Source organism: Aquarana catesbeiana, linkage group LG05 (assembly GCF_042186555.1).
Source record: "Aquarana catesbeiana isolate 2022-GZ linkage group LG05, ASM4218655v1, whole genome shotgun sequence".
NCBI classification, from domain to species: domain Eukaryota; kingdom Metazoa; phylum Chordata; class Amphibia; order Anura; family Ranidae; genus Aquarana; species Aquarana catesbeiana.
Genome location: NC_133328.1, coordinates 97,615,477 through 97,632,876, shown reverse-complemented (window position 1 = coordinate 97,632,876; position 17,400 = coordinate 97,615,477). Strand labels below are relative to the sequence as shown.

General features: G+C 43.6%; 1 protein-coding gene across 5 annotated transcripts in view; it reads right to left on the bottom strand.

Annotated features, from left to right (window-relative positions):
• The window catches only part of XYLB (xylulokinase), a 277,360-nt gene that overhangs the window by 189,312 nt on the left and 70,648 nt on the right, over nt 1-17,400 (bottom strand). For all 5 annotated transcript variants that reach the window (XM_073629999.1, XM_073630001.1, XM_073630000.1 and 2 more), the window contains one exon: nt 10,055-10,095. In XM_073629999.1, coding sequence (XP_073486100.1) covers nt 10,055-10,095 — 41 coding nt within the window. The remainder of the gene's footprint in view (nt 1-10,054; nt 10,096-17,400) is intronic.

Below are 17,400 nucleotides of genomic sequence, written 5' to 3'. Positions count from 1 at the left end.
AAAGGGACCCTAAACAAATACACTTTACTATTATCATTGCTTAGTATTAAAGTAAATATTAGCTTTAGGACCACGTCACCAGCAGCAGAATCACCAAAATGCAACTGCAGCTTTCCCTAAGGCTATATTCACACTGGAGATTAGGGCCGGTGCAAATCGCAGAGGCAGTTCCTTCTGCGGATGCCAGCAGCTCCCAGAAAGTAGGTGAGGCCCCCGGCCCCTTCACTATCATGGCAAGTGGTAGCCAGCAGCCGCAGTGATTGGCCATTCTCTGCACAGCAAGCCTGCAGAGGAGCCTAAAGCGTGCTATAGATTTATGTAAACTGGAAACTACTTTGTTGACTATGACAGCTGGACGCTGTACCCTTTTCTACGGTTTCTGCCATTCTATGGAGGTTTGCCTTTTAGACCCTTTAGTGACGACAGAACTACCAGGAACTTAAAACAAAACTCCATCTAAAAGGGGACGCTTATTTGCCTCCTTCCCCCCTCCACTGCCACAACTGGCATCTTTCATGGGGGAGGGGAGAGTGGGTACCTGATTTTGACAGGTACCTGCTTTCACTTCCAGATGACTTCGCCGTGGTGAAGTCATCTGGAAGTTCGGCCCCCCTCCTCCTTCCCCCACTGCAGGGCCATTTACAAAGCACAGCACACATGGGCAATATGGAACCTACCCGAGATGGCGGTGGCAGCACCCGAGAGCCAGTTGAAAGTCAGTCATCTACAGCATTTGTAGCTGATGACTTTTATTTTTTGTCTGAAGGAGCCTGGAGCTCCTCTTTAAGCTGACCATACACTGAAGATTTTTGTCGTTCAGCGTGGAAGGACAAATCTCCTACTGCAGGTATGGCATTTTGACAGCTGGCCCCATTGGCTGTCAAAATAACTAAGCAGAGGCTTTAACTGATTGGATGGAACCATTGCTCAGCCAAAAATTTTCTGTCCTGTCAGTTGAAGGACATGGGAGGGGAGCGGCCTGATAAGATCAAATATATAAAAAAATTCAGCTGATTCATTGGGAATAATGAACTGGATGAAATTCGCATACTGTATGGCTTTAGTTATGTAACACACAGTACTTATGCAAACGGATTATAATGGAATTCATTATTTATTCTTTCCCTTCAATAACCCTATTTGAATGTAATAAGTCTTAATAAAGGTCATTAAAACTAACAGACATAACCTTTGCCCATAAACCTATTTATTGTATAAAAAACTGTTACTGGAAGCGCTATGCAAACAATAAACAAAGTTGTGCGGAGGCTGAAGGAGATAAGTGCTGCGCCAGCTCCAGCAACAAGGTCATCCCTATGTCCCGCTTGAATAAGACAACAAATTCATTAATGTGTAAAAGGCCTATTATTTTACAGGCCTCCTTATTAGATTATGGTTAGGCGTACTATTAGAGATGTGACCTTTAATTTGTTCTGCTATTATGCAAAAACGATGGATCCTTTAATAAGCAGAACTGCAGATTGCAAAGTTTGCTTAACCACTTCAGCCCCGGAGGATTTGGCTGCTCAATGACCAGAGCACTTTTTACAATTTGGCACTGCGCTGCTTTAACTGGTAATTGCGCGGTCATGCAATGCTGTACCCAAACGAAATTTGTGTCCTTTTTTTCCCACAAGTAGAGCTTTCTTTTTATGGTATTTGATTGCCTCTGCGATTTTTATTTTTTGCGATTTAAGCGGAAAAAGACCGAAAGTTTTAAATAAAAATATTTTCTACTTTTTTGTTAAAAGAAAATCCAATAAACTCAATTTTAGCCATACATTTAGGCAAAAATGTATTCAGCCACATGTCTTTGGTAAAAAAAATGTCAATAATTTATTGGTTTGCGCAAAAGTTATAGCATCTACAAACTAGGGTACATTTTCTGGAATTTACGCAGCATTTCGTTTATGACTGCCTATCTCATTTTTTGAGGTGCTAAAATGGCAGAGCAGTACACCCCCCCCCACCCCCCGACCCCATTTTTGGAAAGGAGACACCCCAAGAAAATTGTTGAGAGGCATGTTGAGCCCATTGAATATTTTAATTTTTTTTGTCACAAGTGATTGAAAAATAACAACAAAAAAAAACAAAATGACACAAAGTTGTCACTAAATGATATATTGCTCACACGTGCCATAGTTGTGGAATTACACCCCAAAATACATTCTGTTGCTTCTCCTGAGTACAGGGATACCTCTTGTGTGAGACTTTTTGGGAGGCTAGCCGTGTACAGGACCCCGAAAACCAAGCATCACCTTCAGGATTTCTAAGGGCGTAAATTTTTCACTCCTCACTACCTATAATAGTTTCGAAGGCCATAAAATGCCCAGATAGCACAACCCCCCCCCCCCCCCCAAATGACCCCATTTTGGAAAGTAGACACCCCAAGCTATTTTTGTGCAAAACAATAGATATAGAATAGCAAACAATAGAGCGGGCAATAGAGAGCAAACATAGGAGAGAGAACAATAGAGAGAGAAGAAAAATAAAACCAAAACTATTTTTGGCTTTTTTTTTTTAAATTTTGTGTTTTTGTGCGGCTTTTTTTTCCACTTTTATATAAACTGTAAACTTTCCAGATTAGGGTCTCTCAAAATGTGATGGCCATCTCATCTTTCGAGACCCTGTGTAAGTGAGCCTAGGACTGTGTATGGTACAATGCTGTACCCTACGCTAATACTCAACTAGTGTGTGGTAGCGTTTGGAACAGTTACCAATGCAACGACCAGGTTGGTCAGGGCAGGAGGGACAATAAAAGCGGGTGTCACGCCTATATCTGCACTTTCTACAGACACAACATCTTCTTTGGGGAATTCTTTGGGTAGGGGTACCAGGGAGGACATGCAGAAAATGAGTCCCATGCAGCTGGCTCACTGCATTTGGATTGGGAAGTTGGGCCACAGCACCGTCTGGAAACAGAAGGGCTGTGATGATCTCTTCCTGGAATTTAAGGAAGGATCCAGTTCGTCCTGAAGCCCTGTATAGCACATAAGCATTCAGCAGAGCCAATTGGAATAAGTATACAGAAACTTTTTTATACCAGCGTCTGGCCTTATGGCAATTAGGTACGGTGCCAATAACTGGTCATTGAGGTCCACCCCTCCCATATTAAGGTTATATTCGTGGACACAGAGGGGTTTCTCCACAACACCAGTCGCCGTAGGAATTTGGACCGTCGTGTCTGCGTGAAGGGAGGACAGAACGAAAACATTCTTATTATCCCTCCACTTCACAGCAATCAAATTATTACATCTCAAGCAGGCTCTCTACCCCAGCCTAAGACAGAAGTCTACAAGCCGCTGGGGTAAGCTCCGGCGATTAGATCGCACGGTGCCACACGAGCCAATTCCATGATCAAACAAGTGACTAAAAAGTGGCATGCTTGTGTAATAATTATCTCTTCCCTCGTAAACCATAAAACTATATGTATAGCCTGTTGCCCCGTCACAGAGCTTATACATCTTGACCCCATATCTGGAACGCTTGCTAGGAAGATACTGTTTGAATGACAAGTGGCCAGAAAACTTAATCAGGGACTCAATGCAGACAACTTGATCGGGAGTAAACAAGGTTGCAAACTGCTGCTTGAAGTGGTTTACGAGGGGCTGAATTTTGTAGAGCCGATCATATTCTGGATCACCCTGAGAACGACAGAGTTCATTGTCATAGAAATGCATGAACCGCCAGATCTGCTCATATCATTTCCTGGTCATGGAGGCAGAGAACAGGGGCATATGGTGAATTGGGTCAGTGTACCAATATGACCGCAACTCACTTTTTTTAGTTATGCCCATGAGGAAGGATAGGCCCAGGAAGGTCTTAAATTCGGAGACCGTAACAGGTCTCCAATCTATGGCAAGGGTCAACTGGGGATTAGTGGCGATGAATTGACCAGCATACAAATTGCTTTGGTCCACAATATATCTATAGAGATCTTCCATGAAAAACAGTGAATAAAAATCAAGTGATGTAAAATCAACTGTTTCCACCTGAATTCCGGGTTGGCCAGTGAATGGGGGAAGTACAGGTGCTGCAGAAGTGGTGGGGAAATGCAGCCGGAAGGGCACTATGGGCTCGACGGGCCTTTCTTTGTCTCCTTGGTGGCTGCGGGACACTAGTTGTGCTAGCCACCTCACCAGCTTGAACTGCACTTATAGGACTCGCCACGTCACCACGTGATACTGCAGTGCTGGATGTACGACCAGGGTGTACTAAGCCGCTGGTGCTTGCCAGTTCACCAGAAGAATGAGTGGCACTAGTACTGGCTCTTTGCTTCATACAAGAGCCCTGTGGTTCTTGCACCTCAACAACAGCAGAAGAATGGGGTCGGGTACGCCTGACCTTGGCAGGGACCACTACTCCGTCGTCAGTGCCACTGCTGTCTACAGGTTCGTATTCTGAGCCTGAATCTGACAGATGGGTGAGTTCGTCTTCACTCTCATCTGTCATGCTCAGAAATGTGTAGGCCTCTTCACTAGCACTAGTGTACCTTCGATTGGACATTTTGGCCTCTAAATTTACTGGTACACTAGTGAGACTCACAGGAAAAAAGAGCACTGACTGTCAGCGACTGCTTCCAACGCTACCAAAAAACTGTTAGCGTTTGCAGGGATCAGACCTTACTCTGCGAATGCTGCAGTTAAGTGTTTAGTGTTTTGTAAGTGACAGTGATCGATTGATACTGCACTTGGGTGGGCTGGGCTGGGTGGAGGGGCTAAACGCGGGTGCCAGCAGGTATCTGGGCCGATTCCACTAACACTGCATTTTTGGCAACACTAAACTACTGGGGACGCTAGTATAGATCTGATCGGATCAGCTATTGATCCATTCAGACACTACACCCCTAAGGGAGGTGTATGGTGCGTGCGTGGGTGTTAGTGCTACTGGCACTAATCTGACGCTGCCTGGGGCGACGCAGACCCTAATTGACACTAAAACCTAACTGATATCACCCGCTGGGTGATCGGGGGGGTTAAACCTTTTATTAGGTAATATACGCTATAAAAAATAACTGACTGACCAGCGTCACCGTGACACTAATATGGTGATCACTGGTGACAGGGAGTGATCAAGGGGTTAAACCTCTATTAGGGGGGTTAGGAGGTCCCTAGACCTATTTGGGGGTACTACTATGTACCTTAACACTGATTAGTGTCACAAATGACACCAGTACATTGATCAAAGAAAAATATGAACACTGCACTGGGTGACACAGTGACAGGGAGTGAAGGGGTTAACTGGGGGGGGGGGCGATCGCGGGGTGATCAGGAGGTGAAATATGTGCCTATGTGTACTGTGTCAGTGTAGTGTTGGTGCAACTCACATTTGGATGCCCTCTCTCCTCAGAAAAGAATTCCACGAGGGATCTCTTGGATTTCATTCATCAGGACCGATCAGCAGGTCCAGACCAGAAATCATTGGCCTGGGCCTGGAGACTGATCAGTTCTGAAACAAACATCACTTCGCCCACCCGTGCCATTCTGCCGCAGTAAAACTGCGGCGACTGATCGGGAAGTGGTTAATACATCAGCCTCCCTTCCCTGTCACATTTTGCAGCTTTACAGTAATTAAATTTAAAAAACACCTGTAGGGAAAGTAGTAAATATACTTGCTTTCCCCGGCTTCCATACTGCAGGGGGTGACTTCATGCTGCTTCCCGGAGAATCTCGCAAGAAGATGCTGCACCACAGTGCAGGATTGCTAGAATTGTGATTCTTGGCATTCCCTAGGATCTTACCAAAAGGAGGATGAAGTCATCCTCACCTAAGTGCTGTGGGTAGAAGCTGGTGATAAGGTAAGTATATTATCAAACTTTTTTCACTGCAAGTTTTTTGTAACTGCTTAGATACCCAAATAAGCATAAGATGTGCGATATGTGAGAATGGACCCTAATATATTTAGCAGACTTTATGTGACAGTACAGGGGTCCTAATATACAGTGGGGAAATAATTATTTGATTCCCTGCAGATTTTGTAAGTTTGCCCACAGAGAAATAAAGGATCTGTAATTGTTATCATAGGTGTATTTTTATGATAGAGACAGAATATCAACCAAACATCTAGAAAAAAACACATGATACAAATGTTATAAATTGAGTTGCAGTTCAGTGAGTAAAATAAGTATTTGATCCCCCTACCAACCAACAATAATTCTGTCTCCCACAGACTGGCTACAGTCAGGGCCTCTGATAGGGGGGACCACCAGTCCTCTTGTAGGGGCCTGAGCACAAGGGGGCCCACACAAGGAGGGCCATTAGTGATGAACGACAATTGCAGAACTCTTCCTCCAGCAGCTGAAAGCTGGTCTCTCCCCCTCTCCCTGCTGTCATCTTTTATCTGCTGAGAAAAAGACAATAATTTCTCAATAACCCCCCCCCCTTCCTTTGTGGTTCCCCCTCTCAGCACTGGCTCTAATGTTAGCTCTGCTACTGAGTTTGTTATCTCTGTAACTTTGTTTCCCTGCCTCCGGTCTCTCTGATCCCAGAGCTCCAACTGCCCAGCCTGTATATTTTTTTCATCTTCATTTTTATTTATTGACTCAGTTTTATCTTTTAGATTTAGCAGGAATTCTGTGAGTTATGTTGTATTTGTAAAGGAGATTTTAGGCGCAGAGCCTAAAGTCTTACTGAACTTAGAGGTGCTTCTCTGCTTCTGTTTTTGTCTATGTTGTATTTGTGTCTGCTAATAATTTTATTGTATTTTTAGCAAAATATAGCTTTAATATTTTCTTGGGGAGGGGGGGGGAGCTGTCAAGTAATCTGTACGGGGCCCTGCGATTTCTATCAGCAGCCCTGGCTACAGTATGTGCTCATGTGGTACAAAGATTAGTCCTCTCAATTTAAGAATGTGCTCCTAACTCATTATGTGTATAAAAGACACCTGTCCACAGAATCTCTTTCTTTCATTCAAACCTCACCATCATGGGCAAGACCAAAGAGCTGTCAGAGGATGTCAGGGACAAGATTGTAGACCTGCACAAGGCTGGAATGGACTACAAAACCATCAGCAAGAATCTTGGTGAGAAGGAGACAAGTGTTTAAGCAATTTTTCACAAATGGAAGAAATACAACATTACCATCAATCGCCCCCGGTCTGGAGCTCCATGCAAGATTTCATCTCATGGGGTAAGGATGATCAGTGTGGGCTCAGGGAGGAGCTTGTGAATGATCTCAAGGCAGTTGGGACCATATACACAATAAGGCTTACCTGTAGGTTACAGTGAATGTCTCCTATACATGATGGAACTGTGCTCTGAATGGACAGCACACACCATGACTCCCATGCGCATGCGCTTGAGTAATGTTATCACAGGCAAGCCATTCAAGCGGCGGAGAGTGTGAACCCGAAGAGAACAACAGGTGAACAGAAAGCGCCGACAGTGGTGCCAGCGCGCCACTGGAGGGCTTCATTTTAACCGTATGCATATATGCGGCCTCTCGGTGGGTGGGCAACCATTTGTATTATTACCACACTGGGAGCACAGTAACCTGCGGGTAACGGAAAGCTCCTGATGCATATTTGGGATCAGGAGCCTTCCGATCATGTGACCGCTGTGACAACCAATCACAGCAGTCACAAGATCGGAATGCCCACCTCTGCCTCCTGGCATTTAGAACCTCTTAAGGGGCCGGGAGGTGGGAAGGGGTTAATGTAACTCTGTCATAATGTGCTAGTATGTGGTGCACATTGTGACTTAACCACTTCAGCCCCGGAAGGATTTACCCCCTTAATGACCAGGCCATTTTTTGCAAAACAGCACTGCGTTACTTTAACTGACAATTGCGTGGTTGTGCGACGCTGTACCCAAATAAATTGACGTCCTTTTTTTCCCACAAATAGAACTTTCTTTTGGTGGTATTTGATCATCTCTGCGGTTTCTATTTTTTGCGCTATAAACAAAAAAAGACCGACAATTTTGAAAAAGAAAAAAAAATTTTTACTTTCTGCTATAATACATGTCCAAAAAAAAAAAATTAAAAAAAACAAATTTCTTCATGAATTTAAAACCAATATGTATTCTTCTACATATTTTTGGTAAAAAAAAGCCCAATAAGCGTATATTGATTGGTTTGCACAAAAGTTATAGCGTCTACAAACTAAGGGATAGATTTATGGACTTTTTATTTTTTTTATGGTTTTTACTAGTAATGGCGGTGATCAGCGATTTTTAGCAGGACTGCGATATTGTGGCGGACAAATCTGACCCTAAGTGAAACTTTTTGGGGACCAGTGACACCAATACAGTGATCAGTGCTAAAAAAAAACACACGGATTACTGTATAAATGACACTTGCAGGAAAGGGGTTAACACCAGGATCGATTTTTATTATTGGCTATTTTTTTTCCATAAAAGCGGTGTTACCCTTTAACCATTTAAAGACCGCCCACTGCATATATACTGTGGCAGGGCGGCTCTATTGCGCACAACAACGTACCTGTACGTTGTTCTCTGCAATGGATACTGTGGGCGCGTACGCACCCGCTTCACGGAGGAGGAGCCGGTGCGTGTGCCCGGTGGACCCAATGTCCGCCGGCCAGCTGTGATCGCTCCACAGAGAGGCAGAATGGGGATCTGCCTATGTAAACAAGGCAGATCCCAGTTCTGATAGGGGAGAACATGGAGATCTGCTGTTCCTAGTGATTAGGTACAGTGATCTCTGTGTTCTTCATATGTGGACATGATATATGCGGTCTTTAAGCGGTTAAAGGGTAACATCGCTTTCATGGAAAAAAAAATAGCCAATAATAAAAAAAAATAATATAGTATATATAATTGCAACTCAAGTCATATTGTAATTGAACTTAATTAAAAATGACCTTCCCTTTTCAAACTGCTGGGTAGTTTTCTGTAAAATGCAATACAATATGGCAACCTGTAGGAGTTCTGTACACAGATGGTATACAGAACGCCACCTGAAAATGTAATTTCCTCCTTGTGTGATTGGCTTACTGATTTTCCCAGAAGTCTGCACTTGGATACAAGTTAAATTTTTGGCATCCTCTGCAACATGTAATTTTTGGTGAGATACTCCCAAAGGGAAATCATGTCTAAAGGGATAAAGACCCTACAAAATGATCCTCATTAGAACCCTGCAGGTGCAGCAGCTTATTTATAATTATAAAACCACTCCCATACAGATTCACTTAGCACATGGCCACAACCAAACAACCAGCTATTTCTTCAGAATAACAAAAGGTAGGAATCTGCAACAAAAGTGGAGTTACTCTTTAAACTGCCTGGGGGCTCAAATAGTTTTTTTCATTGTGGGACTTTACTACTGCTTTAAGTTTAAGATTCTTTACAATGAAGTTTCCCAGCACCAAACTGGATCTTCTGTCTATGCTATGCTATCTATGCTGTGACCAAAAATGATGAACCTCCATCCTTCATAACCCCCAGCTTTATGTAAGCCACAGACACACCTACTTGCTAGGTGCTTGCTTGGGGCCGTTCCTGTACTGTTGGAGTATGACCCCATTAGAATCCAATGGGGCTTACTGTGCAGGTAAGTACAGTAGCAGACAAGATTTCGGGTAAAAGGCTTTATCCATCAGATAAGGCTGCCACAACTGGGAAGAGGTAAGTGGGCACCTGAGTGTGCAGTCAAGGTTTGAATTAGGATAGGGGCCCCAGTGGGGCAGACTGAAGGACTTTTTATCAAACATGAATTTGTTCTTTAAAGTAGACATGCCTAAAATTAAGCAAAATATAGTGTGAAACCAACAACAGTTTAAAAAAATAAAAGGTCTGCATCATTACATTGCTAAGCCATAAAATCTTAGGAAAATGTTAGTTCCAATACAGCAACTTCGTTCTTGAGGATTGCAAATGTCTCTGGAGGTAAAAAAAAAACATATAAAATCAAAATAAAAGATATTACGAGAATAAACAATAGGAAGAAAAAAACATATTGATCTGCAATTCCTATCTGGCTTATGCTCCAGGACCTGCTTAGTACAGCTTACTGCTAGGTGTATGGAATTATAAGTGAATTTATTAAATGTAACAGACAGACTCTACACATCTTTTATTACCTGCTAAAATACTTACTGCTATGTCACCTTCTTCTAGTCTCATTCCAGCCAGGGATGCTGGGTAAAAAAAAATAACTTTGTTAAATTCATCTAGACGTATTTTATCAGATTTGATTACAACAAAACCATTACAATGTTACAATGTAAACATTCAAAAGATTCTATATATTTTCAGGCAATCTTTCCTCCCCAAACAAATACAGGAGATCCAAATAAGTGCAAGGTACACGGTTATGCCCCGTACACACGGTCGGACATTGATCGGACATTTCGACAGCAAAATCCTGGGATTTTTTCCGACGGATGTTGGCTCAAACTTGTTTTGCGTACACACGGTCGCACAAAGTTGTCGGAATTTCCAATCGCCAAGAACGCGGTGACGTCAACCACGTACGACTAGACTAGAAAAGGCCACTTCAGAACCAAGCGCGGCACCCTTTGGGCTCCTTTTGCTAATCTCATGTTAGTAAAAGTTTGGTGAGTGACGATTCGCGCTTTTTCAGACTCGTGGTTCTCAGATCGTTTTCTGCTATTCAGTTTGTGCTTGTGGGTTTGTATCTGCTCTTCAGTGCGTGCAAGCAAGCTACGCGTGACTTTGATTAGTCATTGTGTTCTTGTTCATTCGTTACTGTTTTTCAGGTCGCTCTTCACAGGCCTTGCTGTTCTTCAGTGCGTTCTGTTACTTCGTTCTGAGCAGCCGACCGTTTTCTAGCCATGTTGCGTATACGTACTCCTCGTAGAGTTCATGCTGTGCGGGGGCTTGGTGTTGGGGTCCTGACCTTGACACAAGTCCAGTCCATGAACAGGGTGGGGAGGAGTTCATGGACCAAGAATTGGTTGCTCCAGCATGACCAGTTCTGTCAAATGCCTTTGCTCCGTGAGATCCGTGAGAATAATCCTGATGATTTCAGGAACTTTCTCAGGATGACGGGCCCCGTATTTCACCATTTGTTGGCTTTGCTGACCCCTTATATTAGCAGGCAGGATACCTGCATGAGGCAAGCCATCACTCCGGAGCAGAGGCTCGTCGCCACCCTGCGGTACTTGGCGACGGGGAGAAGCCTGCAGGACCTCAAGTTCTCGACAGGCATCTCCCCCCAGGCTCTGGGGATCATTATCCCAGAGACATGTTCTGCCATCATCCAGGTCCTGCAGAAGGAGTATATTAAGGTAAGATTTGTATCCTTTAATATCACATTTTATTGTATTTCATGTTTGATAATATATTGTATTTCTTTCCTCATTCCCTAATTACCCTGATTGGAATATGCTGTGAATGTCCCCTTTGTTCTCATGCATGCTGGATTTGTATGTAATTATTTTTTTGCTCCTTCATACATATTTGCCTTCACTTACCTCCCCAGCATGCTCTCCTGCCCTATAATCACCTCATGTAGTCACTTAACAATGTATTGTATCAGCTCCATAGTAGTGCTTTACCCCAAACACCCCTAAAATGTTTTTAAATGTGATTTGTGCTTTAAATTCAGGCAGAGTGCCAGAGACTTTTTTTGGGGGTCCCGAAATCATTTGGAACCCTCGCTCCCCCCAACTGCTAAGTCAGCTGATACCAATTCTCTATCTATCCTCAATCATCTATCTGCTGACTTTGCCAAACCCATACACACTATACCCATCTCTTTAGTGGTCAGATTTATGGATAAATTCTCCAAAGCATATAGTGCAAGGGCCTGCCTGTATACTTTCAAATGGTACTGTTTAAAGTTTTTGTATCCTATTATTATCTTGATAGGTAATAGCAGAATGTCCAAATGTGCTCAAATGTGTACAATGTGTATTTATATCTTTGTATTATGACACTTCTTACCTGTCCAGTGGGCTGCCAATAGTGTAACTAAGGAGGGGCTGTTCAAAGTAATACCCATTATTTAGGCATTCATCTCTCAATGAAGTGGAGAGGGTTACCTGTCCAAGAGCTCCCCCCCTATAATGTTAGAAATGGCCCATGAGGGGGGGGGGGGGGAATCTGATAGGTGTACCTTATACTTTGGTCTTTAAAAATTCCCATTAATAAATGTTATCTTGATGTTGGCCAAGAAGGTTTGTGTCTAATCTGCTTTCCATGTTTATGTGCAAAAAGTCTAATTTTTTTTTGTTTTCCTCAACAGTTTCCTTCCACGCCACAGGAATGGCAGACTGTGGCCTCCCACTTTGCCCAGCGGTGGGACTTTCCTAACTGCGGAGGGGCAATTGATGGGAAACACGTCCACATCGTCCCACCACCCAACTCGGGGTCGTACTATTATAATTATAAGGTGTTCAATAGTATTGTGATGTTGGCGGTGGTGTCGGCTAATTACGAGTTCCTGTATGTGGATGTGGGGAAGAATGGCCGGATGTCAGATGGTGGAGTCATCGCCCAGACAGAGTTTTACAGGCGTCTCCAGAATGACAGCTTGGACTTGCCACCTCCAGAAGACAATGTGGAAGGACTCCCATTCGTCTTCGTTGCGGATGAAGCATTTGCGCTGGGGGACCATCTTATGCGGCCATTCCCGAGGAGGACCCTCACCCCAGACCAGAGGGTTTTTAATTACCGGCTGGCCAGAGCCAGAAGAGTGGTGGAGAACACATTTGGAATCATGGCCAGCTGGTTCCACCTATTTCTGACACCCATACATATGGCGGAGTATAAACTGAATCATATTATCCTGGCGTGCTGTGTTTTACATAACTTTTTACATCAACATTCTGCCAACTATGCTGGCTCAGTTGGGCCTGAGGCCGGAATTATAAATGAAACAACCCTGACGGCGCTTGAAAGTGGCCGTCCTGGCTTGCCCTCCCTGAGTGCCCGTGGTGTCCGGCTAAGATACCTTGAGTTCTTTGCAGGTAGGGGGGCCATCAATATGCCAGACAATGTGTGAAACCTTTATCAAATGAAAAAAAAAAAAAAAAAAGGAAATCTTTGGTGACATTTACTGCTTGTGTTTTTTTTAGATGACCCTGACAGAAATGTGGTGAGTCGTGAAAATGGCGTGATTATGTAACCTTACAAAGCACTGTTGGGTGTTATTTACTAAAGGCAAAGACACTTTGCCCTACAAGTGCACTTGAAACTGCATTTGTAGTGCAAAGTGGATTTGCCCTTATGAAATAACACCCATTGTCACAGAAAACATCAATTAGAGCACCCCAAAAGTGTTGCAGCGTTGAGACAATTATCCACACATTCTTGATTAATAATCTTTTTAATACCTACACAATCACATGTGCATTTTGACAAGGTTTTTAAAACAAACCAACATGTTTGTTGTATAACAATTTTTGGGGTGGCATTAGAAAAAGTAGAAATGTCCTTTTAACATAAAACTGGCATGTGTAAAACCAACAAGAAAGACACAAATCTTGAACTTACAAAGTTCACATTTGGTAGAACTTGAAGGCAATATCAGACATGAGTATTTAGGAACTGTGTTTGATATTGCGTTCAGATGGGGTGAAGTCACCCCATGAAAAGCCAAATTTTTAAGATGCACACCAATTTACGAATGTCAACATGTGCTAGCTGCCATCACGGGGGATCAAGGGACGTGTTTTGGGGGAGCAACCCCTTCCTCTCAGCTACTTTATTATTGAGGAAGGGGTTGCACCCCCAAAACGCGTCCATTGATCTCCCGTGATGGCAGATAGCACATGTTGGCACACTGTGTGCATCCTCAAAATTTGGATTTTCTACAATTCGCTAAAAAATTAGAATGTTGTAGCACACCATAAAAGAAAGGGATTTGGAGGGGTTTTAAACTCTCCCCAAAACATCAATGATGTTCTTATTTTTTTAATAACATCATTGATGTTTTTCGTGATGTTTTCCAATGCAACATTACACCCCATGATCACCCCGATCAGGATCTGTGCACTTTTCGAGGTGAAATGCCCTGGATCCACAACATCACGATCACCTAAAAAGAGAGAAACCAAAAAAAAAACATGTATTATAAATATGCCGGCATCCATTTCTTACCTGAGCCTGCACTCACCTGTTGTGGTGACTAGTTCCACCACGTCTTCCTCCTCCTGCTCTTCTTGTGTTTGGGGTATTTCCCCTTCTTCCAGAGGTGGGGGGTCTCTGGTCTCCTCGGATGAGGGGTGTCCTCCGAGTCTTTTCTCCCCTATGTGCAAAAAAATAGGTATACTTAGCACACAGATATTTGATGGCAGAACTATAAATATGAAACATTGCTTGGAAGTGGGATACAAGTGTCTATTTTGGCAGAGTTCCAAGATGTACAATTTTGAGTGTCCTTTGTCAAGCTTGAATACTTACCTGTCTTGTACAAGCTTCACAGATCCCCAGACCCCCCTATAGCATACACTAGAGCACCTGTGTGGGACCCCTAATAAAAAGGGTGTTCTTGTGTCCCACACTAGTGCTCCAGTGTCCAGATGTGTAACTAGCTGCTGAGCGTCCTCTCCTTACACAGAATCTAGTTTGCATTTCAATCTAGTAACAAACACATCTACACAACCAAATTAGTTTCATACAAGTAGGCCCTCAAAAATGTGGTCAAATACATATGGCCAAAACAATGGTGTTTTATAGGCCGAAAGAAAAATGTTTGATACGAACGAATAATGTGCCCATGAACATGAAAGTTGCCATTTTAAACTGTACAACAGTTAAGAAAAGCACATGGAGCAGCACGAACGTAATAAACATAAAAAGAATAGGAACACAGCACAACTACTTACTTTTTTGCAGCACTCTCCGGATCTTGTGCTCGTGTTCTCTTAATTTGAGGTCCGACCTCCGCTTTCGTGAGCTGATCTTTTGATCGTCGTACCCGAAATTCCGGTGCAGACTTTTGACCACTTTCGCCATGATCTTGGCCTTTCGGACATTAGGGTTGGGGTAAGGTCCATACTTCCCGTCATAGTCGGCCCTCTTCAGGATGTCGACCATCTCCAACATCTCCCCAAAGGACATATTTGATGCCTTAAATCTTCTCCTTCTGGGCTTTCCTCCCCCTCCTCCTCGTTGCTATAATTAGCACGCACCTGCTGTGTCTCCGCTATGTGCTCTTCCCCCACTGCGCCGAACGAAAAAGGGCGGGGAATAGACTAGAAAGAACGTCAGGGGTGGGCGGAGTTACACGCATGCGCAGTGTGTATAAAGCGTAACATGCGTGCGTAGTACGTACGATCTGTGACCGGAGGAAGGAGTAACGGAGGCGCCAATCGTGATTGCGAAGGTAAGATTTAACATTGGGCCTATATTGATTCTAGATTGAGGCCTGTATTTGCACAAGTTTAGTAGACTTTAGGCTGACATTAGGGTTTGTCTTGTGTTGTGTCTTGCAGAAAAAATGGATGGCTTCAATGACCACAACTTCCTCCCCCTGTTCATAGACAAGTATAGGGAGCTGCCCTGTCTGTGGCAGGTGAAACATCCTCATTATAATCATAAACAAAAGAGGCAGGCAGTGCTGGAGAAACTGCTGGAGTTGGTGAAGCCGGTGGTCCCCACAGCAACCATGCCCTATTTAAAAACCAAAATTGGTGGCCTGAGGAGCACTTATCTTAGGGAGCGCAAGAAGGTCACGGATTCCCAGAGATCCGGAGCTGGAGCAGATGACGTTTATGTCCCCAGGCTGTGGTACAATGAGAGACTGCGATTTCTGTCAGACCACACTGAAGTCAGGGAATCCCTCTCAACTCTTCCTTCCACTCTTCCTTCCACCCCAGCTGAGGCTTCTGATGTCCAACCTGGGCCTTCCAACCAGGAAGAAGTGGAGGAGCCCAGCTTGAGCCAGGTATAGCATTCTTCTACAGATTTCTGATCAATAAATAAATGATGTTTACTAGATGTTATTATTGATCACTAATTGCTGATTTAATAAACTGTTTTACATATCAATAGACAGTAGTGGGCAAAAATAATTGGGACAAGAATGAAAAATGCTGGGCTCAGAAAGATAGTCTGTTATATTTGTTAACATTCAATTTGCAACAATCATGAGGTAAAAATTGTATGTGATTGATGAATAAAAAACTCAAACTATGTCCCTTTTTCATACACAGGAAGACCTCAGCCAGGAGGAGGCTCTGGAATGTGGCAGCCAGGAGGAGGCGGGGCTAAGTTGCAGCCAGGACGAGGAGGCGGGGCTAAGTTGCAGCCAGGAGAAGCCTGGGACCAGTCGCAGCCTGACCGAATCGCAGGTTCCTCCCCTCCGCCTTCCATACAAAAGAGCGAGGAAGACGACTCACATGCAGGATTCTGCACGCAGGCTCATTCAGGAGGCTTCTGCGTCCCTCAGAGCCTTACCCACTCCTGAAGAGGCCTTTGCCTGCATGGCTGTCACCAAACTGAAGTGCATGCAGGAGGGTCAACGCCTCATGTGTGAGCAACTTATTTATAAAGTCCTAACTAAGGGCGTGAGTGGCGAAATCACACCCAAGACCGACGTGATTGAGTTGGACCATCCTCCTCCCCCTCCTCCTCCTGCTGCCACAACTCCACCACCAGAGCCACAGCGTGGAAGGAAGCGTGGAAGGAAGACCAGAGAGTGATGGCCCTGGGTTCAGTCTGGTCTGACAAAAGATGCAGTCTCTTGTATGACCACAGCCTGGGGACACAGATGTCATCTGCTGCTTTCCGGATCTCTGGGACTTCTGGACCAGACTGCACTCCCTTATATATGGACTCCTCAGGCCACCAATTTTGCAGTAAAATAATTGATGTGTGCCCTGGGGGTCAAAGGCTTCACCAATTTCTGCTGTTTCTTCAGTGTTGCCTCCCTCTTTGTTTGGTTCTGAGCCCTTAATAAAGGCATTTTTGGTTCAATTATACTCTCCTATGTGTGTTTTCCTTAAAAAAAAAACAGTTTGTTGGTGAGGATTCAAGTACATTTCAAAATACAATGTGAAATTAACAAGAGACACCAACACCAAACAATCTCATTGAGATTCAATAATACAAGATATCAATGGTGTTGTGGTAACTTGACACACAAAACACACACCAAAAAATTCTTTATTAAAAAGCATAAAAAAATTTGAACAAAAAACAGCCTTGAAAACAAATTTTTTAAAATTAAAAACAAACCAAAAAAAATTGGTCAGATGTGACAAATCAAAATATATTGAGGGAATCACAATAAATAATAAAGAAAGAAGTTTGTGAGAAGTCTGTGTGAATATGAGCAGCAAAACTACTTCATTCTTCTCACATTATAAAGAAGAAGAGAGTGCGCTGTATTAAACCATTTTTTACATAGCACCATGACGAAAGTGCTGAATCCATTGCGAACGCTAATTTTACCAGACCGAGCTGTTCCGTCTCTGAATTTCTTCTGAGCATGCGTGGCACTTTGTGCGTCGGAACAGGCCACACACGGTCAG